Genomic DNA, 26107 nt, shown 5'->3' with positions numbered 1-26107 from the left:
ATGACCCAAGCACTTGGAGCATTAGTCCGAGTTTCTGAGGTTTCTGAATGTGTGTATGACATGATCATAGTCAAGTTTTCAGAATGCCGATCTGAAGGTATTAATCAATCAAACTATTTTTTTTGCTGTGTATCTCCTAAGAGAATTAGAAAAAAAAACAGGGTTCTTGTACATTTTTAAGTTGTCACACCCAGTTTTTTAAAGGCTTAAATAGATGCTGAGGATCAATGAAAAGTTTCCAGTTCATTATAAACATTGTCGTTTACTTTTATGCAAACAGAATCCTAATTATCATAGTAACTTGGTAACCATTATCATCCATTTAAAAAATAATATATATAATATATATAAATATAATATATATATATTTTTTTCGAGATGGAGTTTTGCTCTGTTGTCACCCAGGCTGGAGTGCAGTGGCAAGATCTCGGCTCACTGCAGTCTCCGCCTCCCAGGTTCAAGTGATTCTTCTGCCTCAGCCTCACGAGTAGCTGGGATTACAGGCATGTGCCACCATGCCCAGCTAATTTTTGTAATTTTAGTAGAGACGGGGTTTCGCCATGTTGGTCAGGCTGAACATTCCTGACCTCAGGTGGATCCTCCCGCCTCAGCCTCCCAAAGTGCTGGGATTACAGGCATGAGCCACTGCGCCCGGCCTAAAAAAAATAATAGAAATTTTACATTCTTTTCTTTATTTCCATTCAGTTTGTACTCAGAATTTGATCCTAAGACAGGGTGTTGTCCTGCTTAAAAGTATTTTATTGATCATCCTATCATATTTTCCTATAACAAAATATATATATATATAAACTTAAATTTTTATTAAGATGAACTTCTGAGATGGCAGAGTAAGGCCCTCCAGAAATTTGCTCCTCTATGAGAGCAATAAGAACACTGGCAAGAATTACCAAAATTAACTTTTTCAGAACTCTGGAAATTAACCAAAGGCTTACAGTAATTCTAAGAGCGTTCTTTGAAGAGAAAGGACTGAATCATAATAAAAACAGTGAGCTGTGGCGTTTTAACTTGTGTTAGTCCCACCCGCTTTCCCTAGCTTTGTGGTATCAAAGCAATGTAAATGGTATGTAAATGGTTGTTATACTGTAAATTTAGGGAATAATGACAAGAAAAATAAACCTGTGTATATTCAGTACAGACACAACCATCCATTTTTGTTTTCCATTGACAGTTGGTCAGATCCATGGATGTAGAACCCACAGACATGGAGGACAGACTGCATCTGAATGGGCTGGAGAGGGAGTCCTAGCTACCTGGAGAATGTGTGCTGTACCAAAACAGCATTCTGATTCACATTCCATAACAAAAACTCTGGACTGGTTTAATAAGACACAATGCAGGCCAAACTGACCCATTGGAACTCTGATCTAGGGGATATGTAGACATCATATCACCTATTATCAGTTGAGCTTTTAGAAGATTTTGAACAGCAGGGAGTTGTGAGTTGTATTTTCTAACCAGTAACTGGTCTACAGATGACCCATGTTGCCATTTAATCATGCAGTCATATGCTTTACCTGTTGGGCAGACTAGGGAAGGGATAAAGTCATTAGTCTTTTCAGCAGAAGTCATTGGGATTTCAGAGGTAAGGGGAAGGGGCCAAATCGGCCATGGCCTTTGGCCTCCAAGCACCATTTTGGAGCTCATCAAGGGAGAAGAAGCAGGTCCAACATTTGGGACACTACGTTGTAATTTACATGGTAAATGAAAATCACATAGATAAACTATGAATAAAGAGGTTTGAGTATTGCCACATTTTGAATATTCGTGCTGACAAAGGAGGACATTAATATGGATAATCAAAATCAAGATTATTTTCCTAAGCAAGGATAATATTGGAATACAGCACTAAAGACTGACATGAAGTCTTTAAAAATAGGATTGTTTAACAACTGGTTGGACAGTTTCTCCACAGTTGTACATATACATGAATGCATTGCTTAATGACAGGGATACATTCTAAGAAGTGTGTCATTTGGTTATTTCATCAAAAGGCATACATCGTAGAGTGTACTTGTACAAAGTATAGCCTACTACATACCTAGGCCAAATGGTATACCCTGTTGCTCCTATGCTACAAACCTGAACATCAGGTTTGTTGAATACTGTAGGCAATTGGAACACAATGGTATTTATGCATCTAAACATACAGAAACATCGAAAATGCACAGTAAAATACAGTACAAAAGATAAACAGTGGTACACACATGTAGGGCACTTACACATGAAAGGAGCTTGCAGTACTGGAAGTTACTCTGGGTGAGTCAGTGAGTGAATCTGAAGGCCTAGGACATTACATTACTGTAGACTTTGATAAACACTGTACACTTAGGCTACCCTAAATGTAGGGAAAAATGAGGTAGGTATACTAGGACATCACTAGGCAATAGGAATTTGTCAGTTCAGTTACACTCTTATGTGACCACTGTTGTGTATGGAGTTCATTGTTGAATCAAACGTCATTATATGGCACATGACTGTATATGCACATGTACATATACACACATACATTTAACACATATGCTTAGTCTGGAGTCCTCTTCCCATTTTATGATAGTGTGATTTGGTTCCAAGAGCTCCTGAATCTATATTTTCTTCAGAGCACATTATGCAGTGCATGTTCGTGCTAGGATGCTGCGTAGTTTTCAGTGATTTAGTACCTCAAGATCTAAATCTCCAAACAAGAGAAAAGGCAGCCTGCTAATTTGTTTTCCAGTACAGTGTGATCCCGTTATATGCAAATTGAATTATGCAAATTTCAACTAATCACATACAAATAATATTAATAAAAGCTTCACATTGTGTGCAAAATTTCAATAAGCATGTTTTCCCAAATTATGTGTGAAGCCATTTCGTATTTTCAAAGCTGTAAGGTCAACTGAATCATAAAAATGCTTTCTTACTCAGTGGCATCATTTATATTTTTTATATTTTATATGTTTATATTTTATAAATATGTTTATAGCTCATATGTTTTTATTTTCTTATAAACAGAAATAGTAACTTGTAGCAGTATTATGTGAACTCTTCTTGTTGCTAGAACTTCTGTAAGGATTTTGGTGACATTTGTATTATTATTATTATTATTTTTTACATTCACCATTATAATTTATAATCTTTATTATAGCTTTTTCTTTTTTTTCTTTGACAGGGTCTGGCTCTGTTGTGCAGGCTGGGGTGTAGTTGCATGTTCTTGGCTCACTGCACCTTCTGCCTCCCAGGCTCAAGCAGTGCTTCCACCTCAGCCTCCTGAGTAGCTGGGACTACAGGCATGCGCCACCACACCAGGCTAATTTTTGTATTTTCTTTTTTTGATAGAAATGAGATCCCACCATGTTGCCCAGGCTGGTTTTGAACTCCTGGGCTGAAGTGACCTTCCTGCCTTGGCCTCTTAAAATGCTGGAATTATAGGCGTGAGCCATTGTGTCCAGCCTGTAGCTTTCAAAATATCACCTAAGTGTGCTAATACTGGTGCTGAAAAACATCCTGGAAATCAGTAACTTTGGAACAGAAATTAAATATGATAAAAGATACCAGGACATGACACGCTGTTAATTTATGAAATAAACTCAGAAGTATGAGAGTTAATGCTGATAGAATTAAAAAGTATGAGTAAAGCAGAAATACAGCACAATAACTGCACGTGTCTGTGTTCTGAGTGTGCATTCCCCATACTCTAGACTATGGAATAATCTGTTCTGAATTATGTAAGTTCTTCAGAACCACGTCCCATGAATAAAATGCAGTCATGCTTCATGAATCTCTGTTACCCATGCTAAGGAAAGATGGCTTAGGTTTAACCTATTGTTACAGGACAGGGGTCCTGATCCAGACCCCAAGAGAGGGTTCTTGGATCTCACACAAGAAAGAATTCAGGGTGAGTCCGCAGTGCAAAGTGAAAGCAAGTTTATTAAGAAAGTAAAGGAATAAAAGGGCTGCTGGTTGCCCACTTTATGGTTATTTCTTGATGATATGCTGAACAAGAGGTGGATTATTCATGCCTCCCCTTTTTAGACTATATAGGGTAACTTCCTTGTGTTGCCATGACATTTGTAAACTGTCATGGTGCTGGTGAGAGTATAGCAGTGAGAATGACCAGAGGTCACTCTCGTCGCTATTTTGGGTTTGGTGGGTTTTGACCAGCTCCTTTACTGCTATCTGTTTCTGTCAGCAAGGTCTTTATAATATGTATTTTGTGCCGACCTCCTGTCTCATCATGTGACTTAGAATGCCTTAACCATCTGGGAATGCAGCCCAGTAGGTTTCAGCTTCATTTTACCCAGCTCATTTTTAAGGTAGAGCTGCTCTGGTTCACACGCCTCTTGACAATATAACAAGAGTACTTATTTGTCTGACACTGGGAAGAACATCTTCACGGGGTTAGAAGAAGATAATTTTGAAGATCTCTTTTTCCTTCTATTTCTTTGAAACTAGTCAGTAAATATTGAGTGAATTACTTTATGCATGCTGTACTGCTTTGTTGTGAAGAAGCACTCTACTTCTTGACCCTCATAAGCCTAAAGCACACATAGAAAGTCATGATTGACAAAAGTGTAAGTTGGGAGAGCATGCAAGTGGCAACATTTGGCCCAAGAGTAATATAGAGGGCTGCAGAGAGCAGGATGGTACTTTCCCAGCTAAGAGAGGCTGGCACCTCCCTGGGCTTGGGAAGATGTGGAAGGGATTTGGGATTGGGACAGGATTGAGGTGAAGCACAGGTGGAGGAAGGTGTGTGCCTGCATGTAGCAAAAGGGGGCAAATGAGAAGGGGTGAATATACTGAAGTGCTCAACTCCTGGTAGACTTAGCCAGCCTTGCACTTAACGTGGAGAAAGGAGGATGGATGGCCACTTCCTGGTTGTGACTTTGCTCTGAACTTGTTCAAAATCCCTTGATTTTTATGACAAGTAATATAAAGTGATATGGTGTTTATTAACAATTGCTTATAGTTAAACAGTGCTTGGCCAGGTGCAGTGGCTCACACCTGTGATCCCAGCACTTTGGGAGGCTAAGGCAGGAAGATCACTTAAGCCCAGGAGTTCAAGACCAGCCTGGGTAACAGAGTGAGACCCCCATCTCTACAAAATTTTTTTTATAAAAATCGACTGGGGCTGGGCACGGTGGCTCACGCCTGTAATCCCAGCATTTTGGGAGGCTGAGGCGGGTGGATCATGAGGTCAGGAGATCGAGACCATCTTGGCAAACACAGTGAAAAACCGTCTCTACTAAAAAATACAAAGAATTAGCTGGGCGTGGTGGTGGGTGCCTGTAGTCCCAGCTACTTGGGAGGCTGAGGCAAGAGAATGGTGTGAACTCGGGAGGTGGAGCTTGCAGTGAGCGGAGATCACGCCACTGCACTGCAGCCTGGGCAACACAGCAAGACTCCATCTCAAAAAAAAAAAAAAAAAATCAGCTGGGAGTGGTGGTGTGCACCTGTAGTCCCAGCACCTGTAGTCCCATGCTGAGGTGGGAGGATGGCTTGAGCCTGGCAGGTTGAAGCTGCAGTAAACCATGACCATGCCACTGCACTCCAGTGTGAGCAACAGAGCAAGACCCTGTCTCAAAAAAAAAAAAAAAATTTGTGCGTACGTGCCAAGCACTGTTCTAACTACTTTAATAACTTTTTTATTCCTCATGGCAACCCTTTAGGGTTAGTTATTAGGGTATTAATATTATTATTTCTGGACCAGGCACGGTGGCCCATGCCTACTATAATCCCAGCACTTTGGGAGGCCAAGGTGGGCAGGTCGGGAGTTCAAGACCAGCCTGACCGACATGGAGAAGCCCTGTCTCTACTAAACATAGAAAATTAGCCAGGCATGGTGGCACATACCTGTAATCCCAGCTGCTTAGGAGGCTGAGGCAGGAGAATTGCTTGAACCTGGGAGGCGGAGGTTGCGGTGAGCCAAGATAGCACCATTGCACTCCAGCCTGGGCAACAAGAGCGAAAATCCATCTCAGAAAAAAAAAATTGAAAAAAAAATTATTTCTGCCATTTTACAGGATTTTACAGGTAAGGAAACAGAGGCAAAGGGAAGTTAGGTGATTTGCCAAAGGTCTTTAATAAGTTGCAGAGCTGAGTCACATCCAGGCAGGCTGGCTCTATGTCATATCCCATAGTCGGGAGTCTGGAAGCTGGAGATGGAGGACACTGGTCAGAAATTCATACCCTAAGAGGACCATGCTCTCTGCAAACAAGGGGATTTGTTTCCACATAAGAGGAATAATCAGCGGTCTAATAAAACAGTTTTGAAACCTTACATTTGTAATAACCAGTTCACTTTTACACAGCTAGTATCCCATGGAACCAGGACTTACACATACATGTCCTTTTTTTTCTCGTTTAAAAAAAAAAAAGGTACCTGGGTGATGTTAGTTTGAGGAAGTGAGGGTGAGGGCCAAGCTCTGTCCTGACAGAGAAGGCCTGGACTGAGTCTGGGAGACCTGGCTGGAGCTCTGTAGCTGCTTCCCCAGCAGCTGGGTTGGTTCTCCCCATGGATTCACCCTCTCTCTAGCACTATGGTCACAACCAGAGGACTAAGTCTGGTTGGGTCAGTCTTTCCTTCGTCAGAAGATTTATTAAACACTTATTTACACAGTGGTGGGTTTACATGGATGAATGTGACTAAGTCGTCCCTACTTTAGATTTTGCCTGGAAAGCCTCGTATGACTTAAGAAGACCCTCCTTACCTTCGTTCCACCCAACTCCCCACCTGCTTATGATGCAACTATTTTAAGGAGGATAAAAATATTTAACTCACAGTTAAAAAGCTGAAAATAGCAATGTCCTGTTTATGGGGCTCCTCAGTGAGTGAGGTTGTCAGGGGATTTGGGCTCATTGGGCAATCAGTGTGATCCTCCTCTTTCAATAAGTGGGGAGCACAGAGTTCTGAAGTGCTGAGGGCAGGATGCAGGGTAAGAAAGCTGGAGAGACAAGATAGTCTTGGCCCAGGTGACTTCAGCCTAGCTACTCTGTTGTCCAGACTTGAACTCTTGAGATTTTTGCCCAGAATCACATGAACCCTGTTTATTTTAACTTGAACAGGAGAAACAAGCTGGGTACTGAATACTTGATGATGAACCTAAAATACAGGCCTTAGAAGGTTTATATACTTTTTAAAAACAATGCCAGCTCTGTGTAAAGGAGCATTTTTCTGTTTTGCTTGTTAGATTATCACAGTTTAGATTAATGCCCCAAGGGAAGTTGGTAGCACAAGTGTGTGATACCCTTCTCCCATCTCTCCTGTTGAAGATTTAGTTGTATCAGATCAATCTATATTCCATTCATGCCTTTGTGGGACTGCTATTCTCTTTTTTTCTTTGGAGACATTTCGCTCTCTTGCCCAGGCTCACTGCAGCCTCAATTTCCTGGACTCGCTTGATCCTTCCGCCTCAGCCTCCTGAGTAGCTGGGACTATAGGCACATGCCACTGAGCCCAACTAATTTTTAAAAATTTTTGTGGAGATGGGGTCTCACTATGTTGTCCAGGCTGTTCTGTAACTCCTGGCCTCGAGATTCTCTGGCCTCAGCCTCCCAAGTGCTGGAATTATAGGCATGAGCCACTGTGCCTGGCCATACTTACTTATTTTCTAAACAGCTACTGTGTGGCATGTTTAAAACATTAGAAAAAGTAGAAAACATTGGAGCAGTTTGCATTTATCTGGGGAGTGAAATACACCAGTATAAAATTATGGTAGAAGTAGCATATAAGTAAACATTTTTATAGAACTTTATAAAGTATTTCCATGTACATGAGCTGAAAAGGGCAAGCATTTTATCCCCACTTTACAGATGAGGAAACAAAACTGCTCAACGTCAAACAACTGATCAGGAGCAGACCTGGCACCAAACACCTCTGTTCTGTTATTTCCTGCTGCTTTTCCAGTTTGGACTGTGTGTGTGTGTGTGTGTGTTGTGTGTGTTGGGGGGGCGGGGGGGCAGTGCTAATGAGGGAGGAAAGTATGTTTGAACCGACCTTGAAGGAAATACTGTCCGAGTTTAGAGGCCAACACACCTCGGCAAAAGCATTGTCAGATGTCCTCTGACTATTCCCGAGGCCCACCCTGTTACCCCATTTTGCCTGTCTCCCCGGGAGCCTCACCCTGCTGGTGTGTAATAGGGTGAGGTGTCTGTTGTGCATATTGCTGGGCATGTTTAACATGCTCTTGGCCTTGTATTTATTTTTGAAGCCTACCCGCAAGGCCACATCAAAGTGGCTGACTGTAAACAAGCAGGGCTGGCAAGTTGGAGTGGGGGCTCTTTATACAAGGAAGAGGCTTGCTGGTTAGGAAACAGTGGAGCATGGCTGTGAACATGACAAATACTGTAAAAGGGACAGGGACGGGCACAGCTGTGGTACCTCGTCTGTGTTCCATGCATGCACTTCTGTTAGACCATTAGGGCTCTTAGCTCAAGACCTGACATGTAGGAAGTGCTCAGTATTGGTTAAATGATATATTTGCTGCTTTTTGAAAAGATACAGAATTTTTCCTCTCTTAATACACCTTTCTTTAATGTGAAAATACTTTTCAAAGAAATATCAAGTCAGTCTCAGCATTTACACTTGGAATATTGTGAATGCAAATGTTAGTTAGATCTTCCTTTGACCTAATTTGATTTTATTGGTCTTGGATTAGTAATATTTGGTTATTGTGGTTACATTTCAGTGACATTCACTTCAAGGCTCTTCATTTGAAGGATCAAGATTAAAAAAACTACACTTAATAATTGACCAATTAACATTTTAAAGGCCTCTAAAAGTCACAGCCCAGGTGACTGGTGAATTTACTCAGTTTCAACCACTCTTCTACTTCTTTTTGGTGTGCTTGAGTACAAACAGGTCTGTCTGTCTAGGATTACAGCTCTCTTTTTCCCTTCTGCTCCTCTTGTCATGTGCGGGTTTGGTGAGCCAGTGTCTTTAATGTGACTTCATTCAACACTGGAGTTGTACAAAGCCTGGGCCCAGTGGTGCCAGGAACACTAAGATGAGTAAAAGGCTTCCTTTCCTGAGTTGTCAGCTGGTGAGGATTATGAAGAGGGTCCCCACGATGAGGGACTCAAGTAAGATTGGGGCCAGACCATTGGGGAGGGGAGGGGAAGGGTTGGACTCAGGATAGGGGGCAATCCTGGTAAAATTGGTGTATAGAGAGGTGGGCCTTGAAGCACTAAGAGTGGAGAGGAAGTTTACTAGATGCCAGGTGCTTTCTCAGTACTTCATGTGTATAGTTTTTTTCATTTCATTCTTCTGAACCATTGAAGGTACATTCTGTTGTTTTCTATATTTTATACAGAGGAAACTGACACAAAGAGAAATAACTTGTCCAAGAGCATGCAGCTCATAAATGGTCCTGCCTGGATTCCAACACAGGCAGTCTGGTTGCGGAGTCTGAACTGTGAATTGCTGTCAGTGGCTGAATGGGATTTGGACAAATGAAGATTAAGGGGAAGCCACGGTGATCAAATATTAATACATAGAGGTAGACAAATTGGTTTAGGGCCATTTTACCAAGGCCCTGGAATCCCACACCTGAAGGGGATAATTGTAACATATGACAGAACTGATATTTGTACAGGCTTTATGGGTCCACATTGCCACCACCCACTGCTGATGGATTTGGTGGAATGTTGTGTCTGTGGTTCAGTGTGCAGGGATAAGGTTGGGAAGGTTGTTGAGTAGAGGAGTCACATGGTTTGTTCCGTCTCGTATGTCTTTAAGCTGTCCTGAGGTTTTGGCCTGCATTCCCTGAGCTCATGAACATGGTTAAGGCTCAGCCTCTGCTGTCTTCTGTCCCTGCCCATGCTCTTTCCCTGCCCTACAGTTACCATTTGGAAAGAGTTTCCTAGAGTCTCCCTGTTTCTGCCTTTTGACCTCACTGTCCACCTCTGCCTGCCCTCTATCATCCCTGAGGAGACAGTGCCCTGGCTCACTGCTTATTTTGGTTGGGACTTTTCAGGCTTATTGCATCCTGTGAGTTCTCAACCAGGGGTGATTTTGCCCCCTAGGGGATACCTGGCAGTGCCTGGAGACACTGAGTGGGGCTGGCTTTTGCGAGATGGACAGTGAGGTTGCTGCTAGGCATCTTACAGGATGGCTCCCACAACAGAGAATGATCCAGCCTAAATGTCTGTAGTGCAGAGGTGGAGAAGCACTGATGTTACCTGGTGCTCTGGGACATTTTGCAGTTCTCCATTCTTTATTTTTTTGAAAGGGAGTCTCACTGTGCCACTCAGGCTGGAGTGCAGTGGCGCAGTCTCTACTCACTACAACCTTCATCTCCCGATTCTGCCACCGCAGCCTCCTGAGTAGCTGGGATTACAGGTGTGTGCCACTACACCCAGCTAATTTTTGTATTTTTAGTAGAGATGGGATTTTACCATGTTGGCCAGGCTGGTATCGAGCTCCTGACCTCAGGTGATCCACCCGCCTCAGCTTCCCAAAGTGCTGGGATTACGGGTGTGAGCCACTGCGCTGTCCCCTGACTGCCTGGACGTAATTCTCTCCTGACTTGTTTTTCAGTAAATTCTGAGTTCATTTCTTACCAATCTCTGCAGGGGAATCTTCTCCTCCAGCCTTGGTTCCAGTCCTTGCATCCCAGGATTCTTTTCCTGGCCTCTGGTCTATGCCCACTCCTCACATTTTTCCTGGGCATCTCATTAGTCCTAGGGATTTGACCTTCATCTGTGGGTGAGTGACTCCACATCTGTATTCACAGCTCTAGCTGTCTTGAACTCCAGTCAAATTCATGTCTTCTCCACCTCCGTGGTGCACAGGCACTTCCAAGTCGGTGGGTCTTAAATAGGGCAGCCCTAAGGCTTCTTCATCCTCCCTGCCCCGCTCCCACATTGCTGTCCATCAGCATTCTCTCTCTCTCTCTGCATCTTCTCATGCTGCTTCTGAAGCACAGGCACTCATCATTTCTCAACCTGCAGCACCCTCCCTCTGGCCTCCCTACTTCCAGTCCTGTGCCCCACTCTGCCACCGGGGAAGCTTTCTAGAGCAGAACTCTGAGGGTGGGAGTCTGACTTTAGCTTCTGTCATCTATACACATAATCTAAACTGCTTCATGACCAAGCCCAGTGGTTCCCAATTGGAAGAGTAGTATTGCCCCCCAAAGGGGCTCTTCGAAAGTGTTACGAACGTTGGGGGTATCATGATGGGGAAGGTGGGGTAGGTGGGCTACAGATACTGAGTGCTCAGGCCCAGTGATGCTTCCTGCAGCGTGCTGGACTGGGCCGTCCAGTGCATTACAGGAAGAGAATTGTCCAGATTACAGGAAGAGGGCACTTAATAATAGTGCCCTCATTAAGAAGTGGTGATGTAGTTTTTAGCTTCTGCCTAGAGGATTAGGAGAGAAATGCTGAGCACTGGTCCTGGAGAGTACTTACTTTGGGGATCAGGAGGCAAAAGAACTTCATGGTATAAAACACTACGGAAATGCAAGCCAAGAGTGTAAGGGAGTGATGAATTGTATTGAAAATTGTAGAAATGCCAAGACACAAGTGGGAAAGCCTGTTAGTTGTGTGACTCCCTGAAGCACTCTTCTCATCCTGGCCTGTAAGCCGCACCAGCCCCTGCTCATACAACCGGCAGCCACTCTTTTGGGCCTGTGGCAACAGGTATGCTTCCTTGGTCCTGCACTATGAGACTCTCAGTCTCTCTGTTTGGCCCCATATTTGGGTGAGTTTTGCCATCTCTGCCTTAGCCCCTTTCCACCTCTGGCCACCTCATTACACAGCTTCTTTTATAAATAAAAATATCCCAAGCTGTGTCACAGTCAGTTAACGACAAGAACAGCAGCAACTACATTAATAATCCTTTATGTGCCAGGTACTGTGCTAAACTCTATAAGCATTTCTTATTTAATCTTCAGAAAATCTCTATAAGGTAGCTACTATAATTATGCCCATTTAGGGTTGAGGAAATTGAAGATTAAACAGATGAAATAACCAGTTCACTTTTACACAGCTAGTGTCCCATGGAACTGGGACTTACACATGTATGTCCTTTTATTTCTCATTTTAAAAAAACAGATTTTAGTTTTTAGAGCAGATTTAAGTTCACAGAAAAACTGGAAGTATAGAGTGTTCCCATATACCTCCTGCCCTCCTCCAGCCTCCCCCTCTATGAACACAGAATGGTACATATGTTATAATCGATGCACCTACATTGACTCATCATTGTCACTTAATTTCATAATTGACATTAGGGTTCCCTTTAGGTGTTGTACATCCTATGGATTTTGACAGATGTATAATGACATGTATCTGCCATTATAGTATCAGGAATAGATTCACTGCCCTAAAAATCCTCTGTGTTTCACTTGCTCATCCCCCACCCCCTGTGGCAACCACTTGTTTTTTTTTTCACTGACTCTATCATGTCTTTTTGACATTTTAGAAATAAATTCTAAGTTCAGATGTTCAGTTATCATTGAATAGCTATAAGGAATCAGTGGAGTTCCCATATCCATGAATCATGTTTATTTCTTAAGAATTGGGTTAGTGGATTTTACTTTCTGTCTTCTGGGAACCGGCTTGGCTGTTTGCACCATGTGTGGGACATGTACTTAAGATAGAGTACAACCATGTTATTCCCACTTCCTGTCCTGATAGCTTTGGAAGAATTCTGGTTTTTTCCTTCACAGCCTGTCTTTGTAATTTTGTTTAAACCAACAAATTAGTTTGATCCAATATCCCTGACATTAGGTGTCAGACCACCTTAGACGAGAAATGGGCATGAGTTCGTCTATGTTTCAGCATCTTTCTGGTATTCAGGACAGCCTAAAGGTCGGGATGAAGGGCTTTGAAGGCCCTTTTTAGAGATTCCACCGGACTGGTTGGTTAAGTAGCTTCATCATATTATTCCTTGGTTCACTGGAGTGATTCATCTTTAAAGGAACCCTGGAACTGCCTTTCATTATATTCATGTATTAGAAAAACTTTACACCATACTGTTGCAAGTACAGGTTGAGTATCCCTAATCCAAAAACCTGAAATCTGTTCTCTCTCTATTTCTCCCCCAGAAGCCCCATGTGCCACTCCCTTGATCTGCAGCTTCGGGAGGCCGGTGGACCTGGAGAAGGACGACTACCAGAAGGTGGTGTGCAACAACGAGCACTGCCCCTGCAGCACCTGGATGCACCTGCAGTGCTTCTACGAGTGGGAGAGCAGCATCCTCGTCCAGTTCAACTGCATCGGCCGTGCGCGCAGCTGGAACGAGAAGCAGTGCCGCCAGAACATGTGGACAAAGAAGGGCTACGACCTGGCCTTCCGCTTCTGCTCCTGCCGCTGTGGCCAGGGCCACTTGAAGAAGGACACAGACTGGTACCAGGTGAAGCGGATGCAGGACGAGAAAAAGAAGAAGTCTGGCTCCGAGAAGAACACAGGGAGGCCCCCTGGTGAGGCGGCGGAGGAGGCAAAAAAGTGCAGGCCGCCAAATAAGCCCCAGAAAGGCCCGAGCCACGACCTCCCCCGCCGGCATTCCATGGACCGGCAGAACTCCCAGGAGAAGGCAGTGAGTGCCGCGGCCTACGGTGCCCGCTCCCCCGGTGGCTCCCCGGGTCAGTCCCCACCCACAGGCTACTCCATCCTCTCTCCCGCCCACTTCAGCGGCCCCCGCTCCTCCAGATACCTCGGGGAGTTCTTAAAGAACGCCATCCATCTGGAGCCTCACAAGAAGGCCATGGCCGGGGGCCATGTGTTCAGAAATGCCCACTTTGATTACAGCCCTGCGGGGTTGTCAGTTCACAGGGGGGGACACTTCGACACCCCCGTGCAGTTCCTTCGGCGGCTGGACCTCTCCGAGCTCCTCACTCACATCCCCAGGCATAAGCTGAACACTTTCCACGTGCGCATGGAAGACGATGCCCAAGTGGGCCAGGGGGAGGACTTGCGGAAGTTCATTCTGGCCGCGCTCAGTGCCAGCCACAGAAACGTAGTAAACTGTGCCCTGTGCCACCGGGCGCTCCCGGTGTTCGAACAATTCCCACTGGTGGATGGAACTCTGTTCCTAAGCCCGTCGAGACATGATGAGATCGAATATGATGTTCCTTGTCACCTTCAAGGTATAGGTGTTAATTCACCTTGCCTGCTTTCTGTTTGTTAAAAACCAAACAGCAAACAAGACGGATTGCTCTATTTTGGCTTAGTTTTCACCAATGTTGTTTCTTTGTTCTAGTCAGGTGCTAGGTAACATTTGAATATTTCAGCTTCACCCAGTGACGCGGTGAATTTTTACTCTGATGTCGCAGTACCAAGTACAGTTGTCCTAGTGGATAATTTTGTGTGTGTGTTCTGTAATTTGAAGAGAGGATTGCTGGCATGTGGTTTTGCATAATGGGGAAGGAAGTTAGTGGAGTTGTTGCATATTTGTCACTTACTGTAAACCTGTTTAATGGGTCCAACTAGCCGTACATCCTCTTTGATCCTTGTAACAGTGAGGAAAAGCAGTGGTCAGAAAAGGGCCAAGGTGTTTTTAGATTAGTTGAATTAATTTTGAAGTTTATGAAAGATGAGACTGTCTTGATAGCAGCAAAAGGTAAACAGGATTATTGAAAGCTCAGGCATTAGCCTGGTGGTGGTGGTGGATGGAGGGAGGGGCGATGGGGAAGCTTATTATTCCTATGGATGACATGTAAGGACTTAGTACGTTTCAGCCATAAATTGAATAACATGAGGTTGGTTAGTATAAGAAATCTGTCAGTTCATGTACAACTACTGAACTTCCATAAAGGTGAGACACATCACATATAACATGTTTATACTTTAAATGTGTGCTAAAAAGCTTGTTGTAAAAATGATATATCCCCACCTGTCTCCTTCCCACCAACCCTGCTGTGTCAGTACCCAGACAAACATTTTCAAATCTTAGCTTATGCTTCAAGTTTTTAACATCATGATTGTAAATACTGCTGTCTTCATTCTCCAGTTTTACATATTATCTGTTTATTGACTGGCTTTGAAGGTGGATGACTGTGCATCCCCTCCTCCTTCCTCCCAGGATGAGATAACCACAATTCTTGGTTAAATCCTTAATGTTTACTAACGTGAATATATATTTAATATTCAGCCAAGAAGTATGGGGTTTTTTCTTATTATATAGTACCGTATATTCTAGGACTCCTTTTGTTTTTATTAGGGTTAATTGATTATTTTCATTTGCATAGTTTTTTTTTTTTTTTAAATAACCTTGGCTAGTTCTCACTCTCCAGCAGCTTTACAAACCATCTTTCAAAAACATTTCCACATACCTGTCAGATTTTTTTGGAAAAAAAAATTTTGCCCCTGAAAATACCCCTCATGGAGACTCTTACCCTCCTGCTTCTACCTGTCCTGGTGCACTCAGGACCTGATGTACCACATAGCTGTCCTTCTAGGAATGCCTTCATTTCTGTCCTATTTTTTAAAATCTTGTTTCCTAGATCTCAGTATTTTATTTTTTCTCAGTTTATTCTCTCAGCTTTTAGGAAACATCCCCCAGGAGCTTTTTGAGAAAGGGAATAGGTGATTTGAGACTTTGAACATCTGAGAATATCTTGATTTTATCTTCACTCTCCATTGCTATTTAGCTGGCTGTAGTCTTGTAAGTTATACATATTTTCCCCTCGGAATTTTGAAGACATTTCTTTACTGTCTCCCATCTTACAATGTCGTTATTTTGAGAGGTCTGATGTTACTCTTACTCCTGTCTTTGCCTCCATCTCCACCCCTCCATGAAGGTTTTAAGATTTTCTTCATATATCCCTAATGTTCTGAAATTTCACCATGTGCTGTTCTTTTACATAGTTTTCTCTGTTTGTTGTGCTTTCTGCACTCTCTTGGCCCTTTGGCTCTATAAACTTACCATCTTCCATTTGGAGAAATTTGTTTTTGTATTATTTCTTTGGTAATTTCCTCTACCCTATTTTCACTTTTAAAAAATTCTGTGAAACTCTGTATTAATCAGAAATTAGACCCCTGAGATTATCTTTTGTTGGAGTGGAGAACTCCTTTATTTTATATATAATAAAGGATATATAATAAATGTATACATGGCCCTGTTCATCTCTTTTTTCTGCTTTATGGAAAATTTCCTTGACTTTTATTTTGGTGTTTTACGGAGTTTAAAATTTTCTGTTCTTACATTTTTAATTTCCAAGAGCTCCTTTTAATAGCATGCTCTTCTTGTTTCATGTATGTAATTTCCTGTGCTACTTTTCTGAGCAAGGAAAGGGAGCTGAAATTGCAGAGAGTAGTCTCTTTCATTTTGAGAATTGTAACTAACTTTACCCTATATCTTTTAGCATTTGTTATAAAGCAGAACATTCCAAAACTTAGTGGTTTAAAAGGATAATTTAATGACTTCTCACAATTCTGTGGGTGGATTGATTAGGACAGTTAGGTTGGCTTAGGGGGCCTCAGCCGGAATGGCTTGTCTTATGTTCCAGGTAGTTTCATCTTCCAATAGGCTAGCTTGGACTTTTTCACATGGTGCTCTCAGAATAGCATTCAAGAGATATGAGTGGAAGCTGCAGAGTCTGTCTCTAGAGGCTTAAGCTTGGAACTGAGTAACATCACTCCTGTCACATTTTGTTCATCAGCATAAGTCCTAAGTCTAGCCCAGGTTCAGATGATGCTGAAATACTCTGCTTTTTGATGGAAAGTGCTGCATAAAATTTATGGTTGGTTGTAATTTATTGCTCCCTATGATCTCCCTAAAACTCCCCAGTGCTTGTCCAGTTTCAGAGCTTAACCATTTACTATCCCTCAGTCTACTTTCTGACTTCATATAGTTTGATTCAGGGTTGAAATAACTTCATTGTTTCATGATGGAGTTTGTGTTTTTGTTTTTTTATCCTGTTTGGGGGTAATTTTAGAGGGAAGTGGATGGAAACACCTTTATTTCTCCATAGTAAAACTTGAAACATTTTTTATGAAGATGAATATGGGTACAGCATATATGAGAATAGTAGTGTTCTTTTTCTATCTGTGATGGACAAATTATTTTTATGTAATCCATTCATCAGTTGATCAAACTTACGATTTCACACATTCTGGGTACTATCAGTTCTTGCTTGTCATCAATTTATAATCTTAGGATAAGATGCTTTTATAAAATGTAACTTACCAGGCTTCAAGTTCTAGTATCACACCTGGATATGATGTACATTAAGTATCCTTTAATTTCCAGAGGAAGGGACTACTTTGGCTTGGTTCATAAAAAGAGGCAGCATGAATGCTGATGTCAAAAGGTGGGCTGGATCTTGGTAAGCAGAGGGTCTACCCAGGTCAGGTATTTGTTGATGAGGAGGGAGTGCCTGCAAGCAAAGGAAGGGTGGTTAAAAAGAAGAAGGGCAGGTTGTGATCAGGAGATAGGGAGAGAACTGGTTGGAGCCAAGGGTGTTCTAGAGTGGGAAAGGAGTAAGATAGGGAGAGAATAGATTGCAGAAGTACTTTCAAGCCATAATAAAGAGCTTTGCTATATGTTCTTTATGAATGTGAATGGACAGGTTTTCAATGTTTTTTTAAAGCAGGCAGTCACATGGAGGAAAGGGACAGGAAAGGGGTTTGAAAGCGGTGGGATCTACAGACAGAGTTGAGACTTTGTAGTCTAGATGCAAGGATATAAAAGAATGCTAAGGTGTGGACAGAATGGAAGGGAGGGGATATTGTCAAGAGGTTATTTTAAAGAAAAATTACAGCTTGTGAATTCAGAAACAAAATTCACATTGTTTCTAGACCAGATAAATGGTGGAAGAGTAGAGAAAGGAGATGGGTAGGTAAAGGTGGGGAAAGGGCCTGGTTTTGGGGGCAGAAGATGAGGTTCGTGAGTGTTGGGTTTGAAGGGATGCTGGGACTTTTGTGTGGAGATGTCTAGCAGACACGGTTAAAAATAAGCATTTGAGTTGAACACTGGGGAGTTTGTAACAGTGGTGGTTAAAATCCTAAGGGTAGAAGAGCTCTTGGATAGGAAGAAAAGAGAAAGAAAAGGAAGGAGGATATGATAAACCCATGACCAAATCTTGAGGGTACTTTGCAAGGAGCAGATGAAGAAAGGTAAAAATTAGGCCTGAGTACTTGTGTGTGTGTGTATACACATCAAAACATAGACATACATAAATAGATAATGCACACATTAGATGTGCACCACAAAGATACTGAGAAGTTGAACATTTGATATAAAACCTGAAGATCAGGGTGTTTAATTATTACCAGAGAAGTTATCATTGCCACAAGTGAGCCCTTGACCACATGTCGGCATTTTTATTGCCACATCTTTGCGAAATCCATGCCGTCTTATTTGTAGTAAGAAAATGTAAATCATGTCTTTAATCACCAATTACTGACCATGCATTCTTCCATTTTCCTTTCCTTTCCTCTCCTCCCTTCCCCTCCCCTCCCCTCCCCTGCCCTCCTCTCTTTTCCCTTCCCTTCCCTCTTCCCTCTTCCCTCTTCCCTCTTCCCTCTTCCCTCCTCTCTTCTCTCTCACTCTGTCACCCTGGCCGGAAAGCACCAGAGTGATCATAGCTACTGCAGCCTTGGACTGCTCAGCTCAAGCAGTGCTCCTGCCCAGCTTCTCCAGTAGCTAGGACTACAGGCTCAAGCCACCACACTTGGCTTATTTAATTTTTTTAAACTTTGTTGTTGTTGTTGTTGTTGTTTTGTTTTGTGACGGAGTTTTGCTTTTGTTGCCCAGGCTGGAGTGCAATCCTGCGATCTCGGCTCACTGCAACCTCTGCCTCTGGGTTCAAGTGATTCTCCTGCCTCAGCCTCATGAGTAGCTGGGACTACAGGCGCCTGCCACCACGCCCAGCTAATTTTTTTGTATTTTTAGTAGAGATGGGGTTTCACCATGTTGGCCAGGCTGATCTAAACTCCTGACCTCTGGTGATCCACCCGCCTTGGCCTCCCAAAGTGCTGGGATTACAGGCATGAGTCACTGTGCCCAGCCTTAAACTTTTTTAAGAGATGGGGTCTCACTGTATTATTGCCCAAGCTGGTCTTGAACTCCTGGCCTCAAACGATCATCCCATTTCAGCCTCCCAAAGTGCATCTCTGTGGTCAGGACAATGTTTAGTAGAACTGAAACGTGTTTTTAAAAGCATTTTCAACTCCAATAGAACGGCCACACTACACTGCAGGCCACAGGATTGCATAGTGTGCAGGGCTGACACAATGCTGCAGTACTTGCTGTGTCCAGTGGCCCTCTCTGGATTATTACTCCCTCGCCCTGCCCTTTACCTCTCACTGCCTTCCCCGGACTCTGTCTCTGGACTTTGTTTGCTCTCTTTTCCTCTGAAGATAGGTTTTGTTTAGCTTTAATAATTTATTAAGATTGATCTAATTAAGAAGTTCTTATTGGGCTTCTTTACCACCTTGAACCACATGTGATTGTTCTCCAGAGAATCGGCTTTTTGTTTAAATTCACAAAGGGTTTAGAAATTCAAAATTCTGTGTGGTCAGGACAATGTTTAGTAGAATTGAAACAAATCTAGACTGAGTCCAGACCAAGTGTTCCTGTGAGTTTACCTGTAGGTTATGGATCCAAGAGACATGAATCAGTCTGGACTTGCTACTTAATTATCTCATGAACTTGGGCAAGCTGCTCAGCTTCTAAGCCTCACTTCCTACTCTCAGAAGTGGGAGCAACAGTAATGCCTATTTTGTAATGTTGCTGTTAGGGTTAAATGAAATGATTCACATGGAGCTGGTAGCATAGTACCATACCCTCGGTTAACTCTTAGTAAAAATTACTGTGTCTTCATCATTATGGTCATTGTTAGCAACACCTGACTTCTGTGTCTAAGGCTGCCCTTACCCTTCTTAGCTGTGACCTCTGTACCTGTGAATGTTTGGGAATTGCATTGAGTAAGCAGGATGGAGAGTGCAAATGAAGTTGTTTCCAGTGGCTCCTGGATCCTTGAATGGACTGCCTAACATGCTCCAACGCTAGAGTAGATGTGGCATGTGAGACTCTTTTATTTTCAATGCCATAGAGCAGAGGTGGGCGGCATTTCAAGAAGTTCTTGTCATCCTTCCCCTTTTGGGCATAAAGGCCCCCAAGGTTATGCTGTCTATGGCTGTTAACATGCCCAATCCATTTACCCAACATACATTTATAAAGTGCTTTCCACATCCCAGACATTGTGATAGTCACTGAGTCTACAAGGTTGAATAAGACATGGTCCTTGCACTGAAGGAGGAAGGGGGTCATGCAAGCAAATGCAAATGAAGGGCTCCCCTAAGTACTGTAGATGGAACATATATACCTTTCCATCGGGTAGGGAGCAGGTTGGTCCTTACTACTGAGTCCTGAAGACCCATAGTCTGACTGATGGCAGTGAACAGCACATTCTGAATATGAGGCCACTTAGGATTATGTGTTCTCCTGATGGTAGTTTTTTATGTGGTGAAGCACCCTGGGTCCCACACAGAGAGCAGAAATGTTGCTGTTATATGTTGCCTGGGCAGATTCTGGGCATTCTGACTCTTCCCTAATTATTTAAACTGTGATGCTTCCATATACACTAGGATGACATCTTTCCTTTATAAACATTAAGATGTTATCAAATAATGGAGGGGGGATCATGTTGTAACTTTTAAGAGCTCAGTGAATAGGACGTTGAACTTCTTTTTAAAAATTACAAGAAAGATACAATTCTGGTTCCTAAATTAGATGTGGTGATGGCTGAGCATTTTGAGAACAAGGATAGTTAACATGGTAATTTTGGTTGTGGTGTAATTCTGGGCTATCAGTCCCCAAGACAGACTTGATTTTTATGATGGGACTTGTCAGGGGGTGAGAGCTTGTGACAAGACCAATGTTATTGGTTGAGTCTCTATATGCTAAACATAAAGTTTTGAGCAGGAAGTCCTGCGTAAATACAGTACAGGCTGGTTTTGAGTATATGTGGCTTTTGTTACTTGAATTTGGATGGACCCATTATGTAAGTCCAGCAGCACCTTTTGGAAAAGCAAATTGAAGCCAAGTTTTTAATATGCTTGAACTTAAAATACATGTTTTATTGACAATAACTAGTAGTTCATCATTATCCTGAAAGGACAGCTTGTGTACTAAATATTGATTTTTCTTTTTATATTTATCCAAAAGATAAAATCTTTGCTTATAATTGGTAGATGAAACATTTTTTATCCCCTTGGAGATGAAACGTGATTTCCATGATGGCCACTCAGAGCCTTGTGTCTTCTGTGCACAGGGAGACTCATGCACCTGTATGCGGTGTGCGTGGACTGCCTGGAAGGGGTTCACAAGATCATCTGCATCAAGTGTAAGTCACGGTGGGATGGCAGCTGGCACCAGCTGGGCACTATGTACACCTACGACATCCTGGCTGCCTCTCCATGTTGTCAGGTAGGTATTGAACACACTGAGGGAGCAGTGGGTGATACTAGGCTTCTGTCCCCAAGTGAATGTAGGGAAGATGCTTCTGGCAATAAAGAAGAAATTCAGTCTAGCAATGATGGCTGAGTTACTACTTGTAATGTAGTCATTTAGTGGAATACTATGCGGTCATTAAAAGGGATAGTATAGAATAATATATAATTATGTGGGAAGCATTTCCAGTATATTAGGTCAAAAGAACAGGTTATAAAATGGCATAATAATATGCTTGCATTTGTAAGTAAGTGAGCATGAAAAGGGAATTGCTAACCTGTTACCAGATGGTCTCAGAGGTAGGAGGCTGAAAGATGCCTTTAGTTCTCTTTTTCCTTGAGTATATTTTCTAAGATTCTGTATGATTAGCTTATACTAAATTTATAATAGAAAAAAAGTTACTTAAAAGGAAGAAAGTCACTTTCTTAAATGGAGATGCCTTTAGTTCTCTTTTTCCTTGAGTATATTTTCTAAGATTCTGTATGATTAGCTTATACTAAATTTATAATAGAAAAAAAGTTACTTAAAAGGAAGAAAGACAGGATTTTACTGTCTTTACTTAAATAGACAGGATTTTCTTGTTGTTTTCTTTCTGTGGGATAGTACAGTTATCTAGGAATTGCCTGTCTTGTAAGGTGTTTGAGGTTGTAATCCTTAAAGCACTACTAAAAGGAGGCATTGTCTCATGCTATGAGAACATCTGAAATTTACCTGTCATCAGAAAAAGAGGGAGGTATTCACATGTGAAAACACAAATAACCTATGGAATCACAGGAGACAAAATCCTTGGAAATATCTTGCTTTATTTCCAAGTGCTTGGGGAAGAAAATAGCTTGTTATATAATTCCTTGATACTGTTATGGGCAGGAGAGAAATTTTTCTTTGCTCTAAAGTGTTCCAGCCTGGGTTTGTAGTGCAAATAGCTGATACATACTTTATTAGTTACTGTATAGTTTTATGTCTTTAGCATTATGGCTTGATTTTTGTAAAGAGAGTATCTTTACTGTTATCAGTAGTTATTCACTATAGCATTTTATGATAGTTATTATGCCTTAATGCCAGCTCATGAGAAACCAGAGGAAGTAGCTCCCCTCTGCACCACAGCGTGGAGGATTATCTTTTAAATTAAAGAAATAAGGCAGTGATAGGCCGGGCGTGGTGGCTCAAGCCTGTAATCCCAGCACTTTGGGAGGCCGAGACGGGCGGATCACGAGGTCAGGAGATCGAGACCATCCTGGCTAATACGGGGAAACCCCGTCTCTACTAAAAAAAAAAATACAAAATCTAGCCGGGCGAGGTGGTAGGCGCCTGTAGTCCCAGCTACTCCGGAGGCTGAGGCAGGAGAATGGCGGGAACCCGGGAGGCGGAGCTTGCAGTGAGCTGAGATCCGGCCACTGCACTCCAGCCCCGGCGATAGAGCGAGACTCCGTCTCAAAAAAAAAAAGAAATAAGGAAGCGAAAGAACGTTTGAACCTGTTAACTCAGAAGATTAGCACTAGAAAGGACCTGGGATCTAGACCAACCTCCTTATTTCCTCATACAGTGGAGGCCTACAAACTTGGGATGTTTTACCCAGGTCTACATACATTGTGTCACAGCCATGACTGCACCGTGTGACTCCTGTTCTGGTGTTCTTTCTGATACACCATTGAAAGGCAATGAGATTATTTCCATGTCTTTAGGAAGGAAAACAGAATAGCATCCTGCCACACCCAGCCTCTTGGTATTCACCATGCACTGTATTTCTTCCTTAAAACAATTGAAGCCCAGACCTTTCTTTTCTGGCACCCTACTGAAATGGAAAATATGTTCGATTACTATTAATTTAAAAAAATCTGTGAGGATACAAGTGTTAGACGCTGCTAATGAATCAAGAGAAGTCTTCAATAAGATGTAGCCAAAAATAAGCAATAATTGATTCTTAGAAAGGCATAACAGGGTGAAGACAGGTTTGCTCAGAATCACACTTTTAATCAGAGAGATTACATAGTTAAAAGAGTGTTTATGTCAGGTTACAGAAAAGTAGTTCCTGCAGTGGTTGAGGATCAGCAGGCTGCTTTGGTTCACTCTAGCCTTGCTGCTTTCTAAGTGTGGTCTTGGGCATGGTGCTTTATCACATGTGCCTCAGTTGCATTATCTAAAAGTCAGCTAATACTACCTACCTCCCAGGAGTATTTTGAGAACAAGTTGAGATTATACTTTTAAGTACATTTTAAAATGAGCCTAAATTTAGTCTGTTTTATTTCTAATTTCTGATTATTCACTTAAGTCCTGGACCCATTGCTGAAAGGTTCCAGGACTGTGCTGTTACGGAGAGGCTAGGCATGAGTGAAGATGCAGGGTGCTGGGAACTCCAGAAGCCTCAGACCAGCACCGCACTTCCTGGATTGCTAATTTTACTTGAGTATCTTGGGAAATTTTATTTTTACATCAAAGAAAATGCAAGTTTTATATAGAGTAGAATGAAAAATGAAATCTCAAAGAATTTCGTGGAGGTTTGGGTGAGGGAAGTCAGCTTCAGCCACTGTCTTAAAATCCAGGGGGAGGGGTTTCTGATTGTTAGGGAACTTCAGTTAGGCAGTACTAGTTTAGAATTTTCTTCTCATAAGTAGGTGAAACAACTAGCAGAGCTGCATATCAGGAGAGAAGTTGGGAGTCTTTCAGGCATACCCTGTTTCCCTGTTTTTGGTAATAATAGGGATCCTTTACGAACCCCTTGGTCAGTTTCCCAGCATTTTGGTTTGGATGGCTTTGACAAGTGTTGGGTAGCGGAGGGGTGTTGTGGCTGATGGTGTCTGTTTCCCCCAGGCCCGCCTGAACTGTAAGCACTGTGGGAAGCCGGTGATCGACGTGAGGATCGGAATGCAGTACTTCTCAGAATATAGCAACGTCCAGCAGTGTCCACACTGTGGGAACCTGGACTACCACTTCGTGAAGCCATTTTCCTCCTTCAAAGTTCTTGAAGCTTATTGATGAAAGCTTTGCTTTAGTAATAGCTATTTTATTGATATTATTACTTTATTACATATCTTTTATAGGGAAACATTCTGTGACATTAATTTCTTTTCTAATTTAAAGGAGAGTTACTTTGTTGTATGTGTGCCACTGAAATAGGGGCTGCCCTTGCCCTGTCTTGATTCCCGAGTGTTAGTCTGTGGTTTTGACCAGAGCCCAGATGGGTAATCCTGTGCATTTGGGTCGGGGTTCACTCTTACCAAGAGTCTTTGATGCAGCTTTAAGATGGTGGGGAGGATGGGGTGGATTTAGGAAAGGAATTTATGGTTATAAACTAAGAGCTTGATAGGGGTTGGAAGGAAACTCTTACTAAAATGTTAACTTTCTAAAAACCTTCTTTTAGATCTTCCTTGGGCCTTTGGAAAAACATGTGACAAGTGAATGTAAGTCTGTGCCTGGAGAGCTAATAGTGCATTAGTCTATCTCAGCCTAGTGTTCTGCAGCACACATGGGCAGGCAGTTTACTCACACTGACAGGTGATCTGAAAGTGGCACAAGTGCTGTTTCTATCGCTATTGTAATTTGCCAATTCATTTTTCATGCTGAAAATAATATCCAAATTGTAAGACATATGAAAGATACTAGTGTTGCAAATTATGTTTAGGTAAACTGACCTGTAACAGAATATGTGAAATGAATTTGTAAATAATGCAAGAAGGCAGAACTCAAATCATTTGAATTGTGTCTTTGAAGTTGGTAGAATAGCTCTTAAGGAGAACCCATGAATAACATGATTTGGGCAGTGATGATTTATTACAGGTTGCACTGTTGAAGTGTCATTTGGTGTCATATTCTTCTCACAGGTAAATCAGCCACAGAATCTAACTGGTGAGCTTCAGAACCAATAATTGCCACACTTATTGTCCTCAAAATTACTTATGGCCATGTTTAACCCATTCAATTCTGAGTTTCCAAAATCAAAGATTTGACCTTAAAAGGAAGGGGAAAAAAAGTATGAAAAGATGATGAAGAAAATAATTTTACTATTTCTTTTTTAAGTATGTTTTGGAAAATCAATGATTGTAATGCATAGCAGTACGTTTGAAAATAGACCATTCTAAAAGCCCATGATACCTTACTGTTGATGAAAAAAGATGATCATATATATAGAACTTGATTAGTCAGAGCATTGGGCATTCCAAAATACAGCCTTTGGTTCAGTAGATTTTAATGCTTTAAATAGACTGACATCCCATACCCTTATAGAATTGGAATATGATTTCTCCAAAGTTAATTTCATAATTTCATGTATGATGTGCATATATGCTAAAAATGTTGAAAATCATTTTATGAAGAGCCAAATTTGGGGTTGATGTGAACATTTTATATTATTCATTTGGTTTATACTTTTTTTTTTTCCTATGTGTTTTTTCTTTTCAGAAGTATTTAGGCAATACTGCAAGTGAGTTTCAGTTCTTTTTTTCTTTTTTCTTTTTTTGAGATGGAGTCTCGGTCTGTCACCCAGGCTGGAGTGTGGTAGTGCGATCTCGGCTCACTGCAACCTCTGCCTCCCAGGTTCAAGCAGTTCTCCTGCCTCAGCCTCCCGAGTAGCTGGGACTACAGGCGCATGCCACCACCCTTGGCTAATTTTTTGTATTTTTAGTAGAGAGAGGGTTTCACCATGTTAGCTAGGATGGTCTAGATCTCCTAACCTTGTGGTCCACCCGCCTCGGCCTCCCAAAGTGCTGGGATTACAGGCGT

General features: G+C 42.1%; 1 protein-coding gene across 1 annotated transcript; it reads left to right on the top strand.

Moving 5' to 3' along the window:
* Positions 1 to 25906, top strand: HECA (HECA ribonucleoprotein granule regulator). Its single transcript, XM_017848979.1, has 4 exons — positions 1 to 97; positions 13041 to 14081; positions 21213 to 21367; positions 24200 to 25906. The coding sequence occupies exons 1-4, from the start codon at positions 1 to 3 to the stop codon at positions 24362 to 24364; spliced, it is 1458 nt and encodes a 485-aa protein (XP_017704468.1). The 3' UTR covers positions 24365 to 25906.
* The last annotated feature ends 201 nt before the right edge of the window (positions 25907 to 26107 follow it).

This window comes from Rhinopithecus bieti, unplaced genomic scaffold, assembly GCF_001698545.2.
Source record: "Rhinopithecus bieti isolate Rb0 unplaced genomic scaffold, ASM169854v2 scaffold_31173, whole genome shotgun sequence".
NCBI classification, from domain to species: Eukaryota; Metazoa; Chordata; class Mammalia; order Primates; family Cercopithecidae; genus Rhinopithecus; species Rhinopithecus bieti.
The sequence above is the reverse complement of the archived record's forward strand: the minus strand, read 5'-3'. Positions and strand labels throughout refer to the sequence as shown.